This window comes from Aythya ferina, assembly GCF_964211825.1.
Source record: "Aythya ferina genome assembly, chromosome: 1".
NCBI classification, from domain to species: domain Eukaryota; kingdom Metazoa; phylum Chordata; class Aves; order Anseriformes; family Anatidae; genus Aythya; species Aythya ferina.
In genome coordinates, this window is record NC_140296.1 from 191,294,157 (window position 1) to 191,306,994 (window position 12,838).

Below are 12,838 nucleotides of genomic sequence, written 5' to 3' on the forward strand. Positions count from 1 at the left end.
GTGCCAGGAGCATGGATGAAATACATGGTTTGGACAAGCTGTGGACTTATAGAAATTTGCTGTTCTTGGGCAGAAAGGGCATTATGGTGGGTATGTGCATGCAGAGCTACCATACCGCCCTGCAAGTGGCTGCTTAGGTGTGAATGACAATCACAGGGCTGACTGAATGGTGGTAACAAGCAGGAACAGAACCAGACGGCTTTGGCAGAGAAGTGGAGGAGCCGGTGGAATGCAGGTGAGAACAGCACTTTTAAGGTTTTGTTCAGTCACCTAAACAAAGTTGCCTGCTATCATCTGTGATACCTTGAGGCATGAGGCATCTGCATGATCATACGTGGCAGACAGGACATAGGAACTGGGAGACTCATGGTCTGCTGTACTGGCAGTTAGAGGCAAGGGAAGATACCCTATACATCTTAAATCCAGTTCTAGAGGTCTAGGTACTGTTGATTTCCGCAGAAGTTGCAGTTTTCCTTCATGGAATCACAGTGAGATTGCAGTACCTGGAATGCAGAGGCACCTAACTCTTCTCCCATGGCTGTATAACCCTAAGACTTTATCTCAGTGTGCTACCAGTTAGGGATCATTTTCTATTCCATGCATATCCAATATTTTGTGTTATATAAAGGCTTAGAGGTATCACAGAGTTTCTGAGCTTGTTATAAACATCCGTAAGATAAAGTATGTCAGTGCGAAGGTAAAATGAAAGGTGGGAATATAGATAGAACAAGAAGTCAAAACAAAAAGGATTAGTAAAATGTAATGATTAGGGCAATTTTTCTCTCCCACCTGCACAATGTCTCTTTCTGCAAACTTTCCTCTTGAAGAAATCCTGACTACATCACCATCTAGTTCTTCCATAGCTTAAAAAAAAAGAAAGAAATTAATTTATCTGTGAGAGTTCAACCACCCAAGGAAAGCATTACTGAGGAAAACTTTGGTCAATTTACACTTTTGGAGGAACAAAACCATCAACAGCTATCTTAAGGTAACTCTTTAGATTATTTGCTCTATAAAATACATCATGCATTGCAGTTATTTTGTACTTTTTCATGCTAACAATACCTATTTTTTGCCTTTATTCTCATCTTCAGAACAAAACACACCATGATAAGGTCCACCATATCCTTCCTGCTCCCAAATCAGCAAGCATATCCTTTTGGTAAGGCTATATTCATACTTTCACAGGTGGAGAATTCATCTTCAGAAATTATTGTTAACAGAAGGTAACATGGGATATAGCACAACAAGGCAATAATATTCATACTGGTAATGACTGTTATTACATATGAATTAGGAATTTTAAAAATAATTTTCTTAAATTTACTAGCCAGTTCTTGCATTTTTTTTTTGAACAAGGTCCAGGAAAACTCTGAAATTGTCAATATACCCAGAAGCTATTCTAGACTTCTGTGTGAAGGCATACCTGCTCTACAGTCAGTGTTGCAATGGATGGATCTGGGATTACAAAATAATTGCTCAGCCCTTGGATCAGCAATCCTACAATCTTTCTTTCAGTACACTGTATGAAAATCTAAGCCCTGGAGCACTAGAGCTTCTTAGGGCTTTACAAACTGGGCTGAGCTCACTGAACCCAAAATTTCAAAACCTATTTCTTCCAATGCAAGATCTCGAAAGCATAAATAAAGCTATCAGGATCCAAGTTCAAAGAAAAGAGAAGGATGTATTTCTTCAAAAATTAGTTAGTAGGCCTGTAGAGCACATTGCTAGATATTGCTGTTGATGCAATAAATGCGTGTATGTTCAAACCAGAAGACTGGACAGGTATTTGAAGAGAAGACCCACTAACAATTTCCAAAATAAACATAAACCACATTCTGCTCAATAAATTCAGAATTGAAGACAGTATTCAGGGAAATACCTTTTTTGCTTATTTCATTTCTAACATTCTCTAGATAAACGCCTGTGGCCATTTCACAGTCTGATCACTGGGCAAAACAGAACACTGATCTGAGTCTTTGTAGTCATCCAGACATCCTTATACAAAGCTGTGCCACAGGTGAATGACATCTATCAAAGCTTCAGACTTTTATCTATGCTCCAGACTTTTATCCCTCTGGTAGCCCCCAGGGGCTTTGAGATCTAGAGTGGGCAGTGATATCTGGAGAGAAGTAGCTCAGTCTCTCTACAGCAGAACTAGAGCTTGACTGGTCTTTGAACTGTAAGAGTATGCCTGGAATGTACACACTCCTACACACACATTTTTTCAGTGTCTACATCAAACATGGAGATTGTTGTTTTCTTCCAGAAAAACAAAAACAAAAACAAAAACAGAACAAACAAAAAACCTAACAACTTATGTATATTGGACAAATAATTTCTCTGCTTCTCTGCCCTTTTGAGTGTTGAGGGATTTACAGATCTGGCACACATCTAATAGGTAAATTTCACTCATGGGGCATCAGTCCAAAGATGGAAACTGTATCCTGCAATAGAAACAGAATCCTGCTTTAACAAAAGTTATAGGGATGACACCCCCAAAACTCAGTAAAGACAGCCTCCAGAAGTAAAAGGAAAGCAGAATCTACATGACCCTACAGTCAAGAGGAGTTTGAGCAAACTCAAGAACTGGACAAAGAGTGAAGGGGAAAAGGCAAAGGAAGGGTGAAGAAAAAATAAGTAACATAGGTGTAGAGTTTGAATTATCTGGGGGAAAGTAAAGCTTGCAAATTTCTCTCTTAATGCATTTTTGAAGAGAAATGGTCTCTTCTCATTGCTTGTGGCATACAATCATCGGAAGTATGAATGTCCATTTGGACAATCTCATAAAGGAATATGATACTTTAATATACCACTTGTCAAAAAGCATAAGAAAGTCAACACCAATAAATTATTTTTCTTGTATCATTTTTTCCTCTTGTTCTCATACTCCTGGAATATTTGTATAGGAATTTAAATGTATAGTCATTGAGGACTACTTACATTATATACCTGTGGTAGTACTAAGTAGTTTCATGTACAAAAGAAGACATACTGTCTAACTAGGAGTACTAAAATGGAAAAGAAAGAAGGATGTGTAACTTTGAGAAACAGATATAAAAGGAATGTCTACACTTCATTGTGCGTTGATGTGCAAGATGCCACTTAATAAATTAGTCCAAATAATGGAAGCAGCTTAGTCATTGCAATAGAGAGTGCTGTTCTGGAACACCATATGAAAGCATATGCAAATAATTTTGGTGATTTCTTTCCTGCTGTAATATTCTCCCAATGCTGGTAGACAGTAAGGTTCACTTCTGTTATAAAGTGAAACCCACTTTAACCCAGATCACCTCTTCAAAGTTATTTACTTTCCTTAGTATTTTATTACTGCAATAAGAACAAATGATCAAATTTCCATTCAGCTGACACGAAATATGCATGCTGAAAAAATTCAAAATTACTTGAGTATACTTATTTTACTCTTTTTTTTTTTCGCTACTCATCTTCTAGAGCAATGTAGATGCTCAGCACCCATATGCTTCTGTGACTTTAACAGAGAGCCTGAGGGGCTATACAGCTCGACATGGTAGCTTGTAATCATACTGAGTTATCAATCAATCCAGCCGGAAATGCCAACAGTGCTTACTGCTTGTTCTATATTATGTTTTTTTTTTTTTAAAGAACAATATTTGTTTGAAAAGCCACATATCACTAATATGTAAACAAACATAAAACATTCTAAAAAAAAACACTAAAACACTTACCATCAAACTCTGCTGGTCCTACCCCCACTATAATTATTGACATTGGAAGCTTTGAAGCCTTAAAAAGAAGAAAAAAAAGAGGTTTAATACATTGCATAACCTCTGCCACTATTACGTAAGATCCGAGGACAATATGAACAAAAAATGTGCAGAAGTAATGCTTGAAAGAGCAATTCCTCATCCTCACCTCCTAAAATGCTGAGTGCAAATTGTCTGCTTAAGTGCAAAGCATCCAAAGCATCTTGGATGAAGACAAAAAAGGCAGATGATCATTTTGATTTATTTTTTCCTTATAAAGTCTTTGAATCATATAGGATCATAATTAAACACAACTATGCTAGGATTTAATACTAAGATGACAACTAAGAAGACAAATTTCTCTTAGAATCTTTTGTAAACTGACAGTAATAGTAAATATGTACCTAGTGACAGTCTGACATTTATTTGAATGTACTCAGTTGCTTCTCGATATTACATAGCTGCTTGGAATTACACGATTCCCTGTATTTTTTACATAGATCTTATGCCAACTTTTCTCAGAAGAATATATCACCTATTTGAGCAATATCTACCTGATATTTCTTCCATGAATGAAATTTTATTCAAGTTAATCATCCATGCCACAAAGTAAACAAGATATTGAACTGCTTTATATTTAAGATTTTTAATTTTACTTTATCTTTTTCATTCAATGAAAAAAGGCAAAGATGATATCTGGCTTTCCCTGACTGAACTCTCTGTAAAACCTTTAAAATTACAAAGACAGCATCATAAATATTGGATTTTCCTGCCCTGATGGCAGCACCAGATATCCAGTAGAGAAATCATCTGAAACTGGCTCTTTTGAGGAGGGTAACAACTAAAAAAATCACCTAACAAATGTCAGGGCTGACAAATGTTCCTTATTGAGATATTCCATTGAACTGTGAAATGTCTACAGTCATTTTAAACAGGAGTCTACACTGGCCAAAAATCATAGCTGTATGCTTTCTGCTAAATTAAACTCAGCATCACTGAAGTTTGAAGTCAGGTGGTTTTAGAACATACTGTTATAGCTTTCTTCCGGATTATAAAAAGTGTTTTTCTGCATGATCTAAAAGACATTCTCTTTTTAGATGCACCATCCCCACTTCCCATTCTTCATCTGTCATAACATTGCATATAAAACCAACTTTCTTCTAGCAGAAGGTTTACAGTTAATTAGTGTATACACATTAACTAAAACAGTGAAAGTATGACATTCTGTAAATCACTAATGTGCTCACCACTCTACATTGTACGGTGTGTGCTATACACTATCTGCAAATTCACAATGAAGTATTCCTACGTAGTCTATCTTCCAACTCAAATCTTGTAGCAAAGTAAAAAGATATAATAATCCCTAGTTAATTTAAATACTAAAGATATTGGTTAAAGACCAGACGTTGTCATGGTCAACTGGCTCTGGGTGTCCCTGTTGGAGCAGAGGGGCTGCACCAAATGGCCTCCAGAGGTCCCTGCCAACCTCAGACATTCCGTGACTCAAGACCATCAAGAGAGTGTAACTGTACCTGAGTTGCAATTAACTGTGTAAGACACTGATAGTAAGTATAAAGTATTTTTCAGACATGAAGTCTCTACTTAAAATAGCATGGAACACATTCTGTTTTTCAGATGTTTTCTACAATCTCAGCATTTGAGTGTAAATAAAACATTCTTCATGGACGTTCCTGTTTAGGAAGACACAGTAGTATGTGATACAATACATTTGAAACAGTAAGTGGCAAGGTCAGTGAAAAGACAAAAAGTTCAACTTTTGCACATAAACTTGGTGTTGGCATTTACTGAATGACAGAGTAACCTTTAAACGATTTAATAAAACAGCATGTGTGACATATATGCTGTAAAAAGGAGGATGTATAAAGCACAATTAGCGAGAAAAAATGAAATATACTCTTCCCAAGTCTTATACATATCAACTTGTATTTAACATCACTGCCCTTTTTATTAATTCAAATATTATTACGACTGAAGAAAATGCTATTGCATTTGATTAGTTCAGTCATGGTATACTCACACTGCAAGAACTACACAGAAAATTTAATGAATCTTCATCAGAAGTAATATTTCTGAATTTGTGCTCATTCCAAGCTAACAATACATCTGTACTTCCAGACAGTTGCAGAGTAACAGCTAGTGTTCCTATTATTCCAGTAGCATTTTCTACTCATGGAAACAAGGCTTTTCTGTATTTCTTAGTGACAAATTACTTAATCTTACAAATTCACAATCAATCAAACTTGCTGGTCTCTTACTTACCCTCTATATGGACTTCGAATTGAAGGGGACAGTTAAATCTAAAGCTTTTATTTTATTTTTTTTCCTCCATGTAGCTTTTTTGCCACGTAAAGGAAGCTAGATAACAAACTTCCAGGGTAGGCTAGAGAATGAACTTCCAAGATAAAAGCTTGTTTATCTCCTATAAAAGTAAGAGTGGCTTTATCCTATTTTGAACTGGAAGAGGTAAAAATTTATCATATGGTTTGAGAGAGTCCTTATCAACATACAAACTCTGTCCATATGCTGCCAGGTAGAGCTTGAGGGCATCTTGCTTTCCAGTGAGAGAGGGAACATTTCAGTAATATTTTGTTGTGCACCCTACAAGTGGAATGGTACTACTGTAGGAAGTAGTGAAAGCGGGCCTTCAAAAATATGTCACTTAATTCTGTGCCATTCATTTTGACGTGATGCTTAATTATTTTAATGTAGGCTTTTCACCCATCACTTTCCTAGTAACTAGATCCACTGTGGTGTGTTTAAAATTATTGGTATGGATCTTTTCAAGCTCTAGATGGAAGCTGGTTGTGTGTGTAATTTCATCTGACATTTCCCAAGGGCGAAAGAAGAACAGAATGTGTTTGTAATGCAGAATATTACTTATACGCATAGCAGTTTTGAAGAGAAAAATATTGAAAATAATGAAGAAACTGAGAAACAATTAAGAATTTTTAAAATTCATGGGAACTATCTAAAAGGCTATCAGCTGACAGTCATACCTGACCTTTGGGACCAGAAAGTTTGGGGTGGTTTTTGGAAGGTGGGAAAAAAAAAAGAAAAATCAAAGCTGTATGCAATTATTTGAAAAATAAACAGAGGTTCACTATGAAATGCTGCATGGTGGGATGTGCATGAGGGAGGAGGGATCAAGACACAGATTATAAAAGTTGTATGAATATACAGCGTTAGATAGAAGAGTATCATTTCTCACAAAACACTAATTAAGCTGAGACACAACTTCTGGTTTCCTTTAATCTTTGTGCATATTTTTTTTTTCTGTTTGGAAAGAATGGTTAATTTACAGAACTAATTTAATGTCTAAAATAATAACAGGCTTAGTTTATTGCCTAAAATATTTAAACCGAGAATTATTTTAATTTTCAATACTTTTTGCAAAACTTACATTCACTATGGATTCTTTCGTCTGAGCCATATCTGAAATAACTCCGTCTGTAATAATGAGAAGGACAAAGTACTGGGAGCCATCTTTTACTGAAGAAGCGTATCTAAAGGAAAAAAAAAAAAAAAGAGCATTATGATAGTAAAAGAAATCCCTTTACACAAAAGGAGCTAATATGAGGAAAAGATGTATTTTTTAATTTGACTACTAAGGACTAACAAAAATAATTAATTGTGATGGATCTCCAAAAGTGAAGACATTCATAGTTAAGATGGGCATTCTACTTTCAACTGAGAACATTTTAAAGTATATAATAAAATAACTGTAACTAATACAATATTGATACTGATAATCTGCACGTGTTGAATCAGTTAAAAATGGGGCCTGTATCACCATCAAAAAAAGCATGGACACAATGCAATTTATAGAATCATGGGTCTTTAGAAAGTTATTTAATAGCTATTACCTTTGGGAAACATCGTTTGGTATGCAGAGAATATATTACTATTGAATGGTTGTTTTTATAGCACAAATAAAATTTATCAGGAGTTAGCACACTACATAAACACCATTATTTTTCTGTCTTACAAAAATAAGTTACATACCATTGACCTCATTTTCAGATTTATAGTTCATGTATAGATTTGTAATATGGCTGAACATGCACCCTGAAATGTTGGCTAAGGTATTTACACCCCTTTATATCACCCATAAATAGGCCCTCTAGACTCAAGCCTCTCCCTGTACTGTATATAAGACAAAAAACATACAGTGCCATCCCAGTCCTGCATCAGCCAAAGGAACCAAGAAGCAACTACTCTTTGAAAATGAACAGCTTTTGAAGATTTGGAAAGTTCTGAAAGACAGCGAGTCTGCAGCAGCTTCACTGAACTCTGTGACCTGCATATCAGAAACCAAGACTTGAATTTGTTTGCTTTCAACTCCCAAGGGTCAAAGTGTCCTGTATAATTGGTTTTGCATGGAGCATCATGTTCCACTTGCTGCTTCACTCGACAGCAGCATTCATGAAGGCTCTTGGTGCTGTCAAGGAGTCAGGTAGTGGAACTCTGTAAGAAAAATGGCCATGAGTAGTGTGGAGAGCAGGGGGAAAAAAGAATTCTCCATATGGAGTTATGTACTTGGGGATGATACAAATGCCCAGGTATACAATAAGACTGTCAAAATTCACTGTCTTATTTCAGAATTCACTGTCTTATTCACTGTCTTACTGGACAGGGTGTGTTCTAATGATGTTCGTGGTGTTACTTCGAATATTCTAACTCTGATGTAAATTTGCAAGTAAGTGCTGCTAGTAAACAAGAGGCTGTAACCATAACACTTGCAAGACTTTGAAGGATTGGGTATGAAATGGAATCTACAACTCTCAGAACGCCATCACGCTCCTCCTTCTCCTTCCCAGGATATAGATGGGTATAAAAGTCACATGGTCAACAACCTGTCGAACAGCTTCTGTTTGTATGTTGGCAGTAGGGACTGGAATCAAATGTATAGATTAACAAGATGTACCATGGAATACATTTTCCCTACAACATCAAGACTTCTTTCATCTCATTTTTCCACAATACTCATAATCTTCTCATTAATGACTTCAGAGACAAGGGATGATCAGATGAGAGAGTAAAATAAAAATGCAATACCCCTTAAAAGCACTTAAGTCTACATGTCTACACTATAAAGAATGGAACAGAAATTTGATTACTTCAAAATATCCATGGAAAAGAGCACAGTCTGCAGCCTTTTGGAAGATCGTATACAAAGAGGAGAGATGATATAAGACAGTAGAGAGAACCTGGTGTAGTTTGGATAATTTTTTAGCTAGGCATTATCCTAGTGAGGGAAGTATAACAAACTCATTACCTGCTTGAAGACCTCTGGAAGAGTTCTGAGATCACAATAGATCTGAGAGCACAGTAATATCTGACATAGTTTCCAGAGATTTCATCAGAGATGTATTTTTAAGTAGGAGGGATGTGGGAAGAAGAAATTTCTTTGAGACTGAAGTTAGGTTAAAAAAGCAGGCTAGAGGAGAGGAGTAACTATCATAATTCCTACCGCCATGTCTATATGTCCATAAGAGTCAACAGAATAGCTGAGAAGCTGAACTTTGAGGGAAATGCTGTTACTGAGTCTAGTCCATGGATTGTATTAATGATGGTCTTGCAGTAGAAATGAAGACATCTAGCTTTTCCACTTCTAATATAGAGCGACTCATTATCAGAATGAGTTCCCAAAGTTTGCAATGAGTTGATAGTTAGATGGAAGTTCACTGGAAGAACTACAAATGACGGTGACAGGCTTCTGCAATTATGGAAAAGTTGACAAGTATTCAGAAGAAACAAGTGGTGAGAAGAACTCAATTTATACCAATGTTTTGATGGTACTAGGTCAAGGATTTCAATTTTTTTTTTTTTTTTGTAATGAACAGGAGGCTTCATGTTAATTGCCAAAATCAGAACCAGCCAGCTCAGTTGGTACAATCAGTTTGAAAGAAGATGAAAGTCAATGGGTTTCATTTCCAGTTAACAAGGCAATGACACATACATGGAATTCATCTATCACAGGAGCTGGCAGGTTTCCTGACAGAAGACTACAGTCTGAGGACTGCTTCTGCAGAGATCATGTCAAATTGAAGACTAAAAGGAGATAGGTAGTTGCTAAGGGAAAGCAATGGAATATACATGTATATGATTTAAATAGTGTGATGCAAAGATATAGAAATTAATCCTAATGATAAATAACTGAACTCAGCTCTCTAGCCCTGCTGGAGTGCACAGCCAATTATCTGTACCATAGAATTTGCAAATTATTACTACTGGGCAGTAGAACAACAGCAAAAGCAGTAACAAGAACAGATAAATAAAACAGATAAGCAAATAAATAGAACAGGTAAATATTTTTTGCTACAATAACTGCAAGCTCATAGTAAAACATTAACCATGCAATTATTTACATATCCCTGATGCTTTGTTTTATGAATATTAGTTCTTTCTATGTATCTATGAATAAAATAACATTTGTTCAGGTAGTTACTCAGTTAAATTATCTGATCTGTACCTCTTTTCCTATACCAACACATGGAGGAATACTGTAAGACAAGATCTTGTCTGCTAAGATAAGGCAACATTATCCTCCTTGAGAAACTTCTAAAAACACAGGAAAGGTTATACTTCAAGAAGTTAGAGGAGGTGTTGCATAACACAGCATTGTGGCTCCCCAACAGAGACTGTACAACTGCTTTAACAGTACCCTTACTAGCTGAGAATCATAGCAAGAGTCCTGCAAAATGTATTCGACACTGAGATTAAAGGAACTGCATATCTCTAAAAATTACGCTTTAAGAATTTTTTGATAGATTTATGTCTTATCCATGAATCGGAAATTCTGATTACTGTGCTTCAGATGACAAAAAGGGAATATAGCAGAGTGATCCCATGAATAATTTTTTCTTTATGAATTCTCCTAGGATTTTAACACAGGGTAGATCAACTGGATCACTTCTATTTACTTTTAATCAGCTCTCAAAGTCTGTGTAATACTATCACAAGGTCTTCAGATCTACTTAAACATATAAGTTAATCAAGTCAGAAGAAGAAAAAAACATCATAAATACCTTTTTCAAATTTTGGCATCATATAACTGTTGTTAGTTTTCTACATGCAATAACTATACAAACAATACAAAGTTTCTGTAAAGCACTTCTTATGCTTACCTTGCTACATGATTAATTACAGGGGCAAAGTTTGTAGGTCCATAAAGCTGGACAGATTTTAGACTCCTATAATATGCCTCCATTACTCCATCAATGCCATGGCAGTACGGATTTTGAGGGTTTCCATTCTAATGAAAGTAAGAGACAAATAATCACTAAAAATAACCATGAAGGAAAAACGATGCAGCTTAGTGAAAAATTATCCAGTGTCCATTTTTCAATGGCAAAGACCTAAGAATTTAAGGATCTCTTCAAAGAGTTTGCTAGCAATGTCCAATGTATGAGTTATGACTGGTTCTGAATATTAATTGCCTTTAGAAGGAGGTTTTAGCAGCCTCATGTTATATGCAGTCTGAATCACTGGCACAGGTTCCCAGACATAAATACCATCTTAAGGGTAATTAAACAGTCTTTATATGGAACAGTAACAAGCATTTCTCTGTGCACATTTAAGGTATGAATTATGGGACAAATGTAAAACTGGAATCGTATTTAGGAGCACAGTTATGTCTCAATAATTTCTTATTTTAAAAGCATGAAGAAAAAGAAATGGGAGCCAAATGCTGATCTTCATACAGTATGTGAGTATAAGGTAAGCTATAACCTCTTCGTTGTTTTGGTATACTGTTCTACATTGGAAAACTCATTTTAGATCTAATATAAACAGATGAAGAAATGAACTTACTCTCTGGAAACCCATAGAATTATTTGGGACTTGCACATAAGACTGTAAATTCTTTGGGTAGGCATTTTACTGCCTAGTTCTATTATGACTCTATGAGGATACCTATTTTCAGATGATATTACAAATATAAAAGCTAAATTGCAGATTAATGATCTGTGTCAGGCTAGATAGATAACCATGTAAGGCTTCAAACCTTCCAAATCACCTTACTCTCTTCCTTATGCCAACACCTCATTGACTTAATGTGCTAGTATCTTATTCTGAAGTACACTGCATCTCCCTTAGAATCTAGAAAAGCGAAGGGGATTTTTCATGGAATTGATCTGGAATGTTAAAAAAGATTGCTGAAATCACTGCTAAGAATTAAATGGGAGACAACTATGCATGTTTAGGTCTGCAAGAAGGAAGAAAGACTGTTTATTCCTCCTGTAAAAGCACCCACAATACTTTATGTATTAATTGAATTATTTTTAGAATAAACTTTTAAAATCTGAAAGTAGCCAGGAATAATTCTGCTGTTTTAATAGTCTTAATTACTATCTGTTTCCATGTTTTTGAACTTGCTAAAAGAATCCCAAGGGAAGTCTGTAATTCAAAATAATATCTGCAATTACATCTGCTTTAATTTGCCATCCATATGGAAAACTTCTCCTTGAAATGTGGCATTGGTTTCTAGCACACACTAACAGATGATTTACACATCTACAATCACCAGTCTATTCTGCCATTGTCTTTGTTGCTATTTAATTGAAACTCACCTGATACACCTACATTTGCTGAGAACTCTATCCTACTCAGGTAAGGACAAAAAGCTCAAAATAAGCAAATAGATAAATATCCACACTAATCTCAAACACCAGTTTCAATGCGTTAACCTTTCTAGCAAATCCAGTTAGATTTTAGCTTTGTAATTTAACTGGCCCATATACAAAATCTGATTTGTTCCTGTAACCTCATCCTATACTCCACTCTAGGAATCTCTAAACTAACAGCCTGTAAAATATAAAGAGATCCCAGAAAATGAGAGAGAACAACAACAACAATAAAAGATGATCTTGGATCATGGTTCACTTGCATGTTAAGATAGATTAGCTTCAAGCTGAAATCTTACAAATATTTATTTCTCATGCTGCTACAGATGAGGCTTATTACTATTTTTGGCCTACAGGGACATCTTGACTCTGGACTTCTGTCAGTAACTTCACTAGCATGAACATTTTGAAGTAGTCTTTCAGACATAAGAATTAGCATATTCTGTTCTTTACTTGCCCAGTAATTAC

The 12,838-nt window shown here is 35.6% G+C and overlaps 1 protein-coding gene across 5 annotated transcripts in view; it reads right to left on the bottom strand.

Annotated features, from left to right (window-relative positions):
* The window catches only part of CPNE8 (copine 8), a 103,906-nt gene that overhangs the window by 6,091 nt on the left and 84,977 nt on the right, over nt 1-12,838 (bottom strand). For 4 of the 5 annotated variants that reach the window (XM_084531318.1, XM_084531319.1, XM_084531322.1 and 1 more), the window contains 4 exons: nt 10,874-11,001; nt 7,147-7,249; nt 3,708-3,765; nt 790-863 (listed from right to left, as the gene is read on the bottom strand). In XM_084531318.1, coding sequence (XP_084387444.1) covers nt 790-863; nt 3,708-3,765; nt 7,147-7,249; nt 10,874-11,001 — 363 coding nt within the window. The remainder of the gene's footprint in view (nt 1-789; nt 864-3,707; nt 3,766-7,146; nt 7,250-10,873; nt 11,002-12,838) is intronic. The other variant, XM_084531321.1, reaches the window with a different exon arrangement.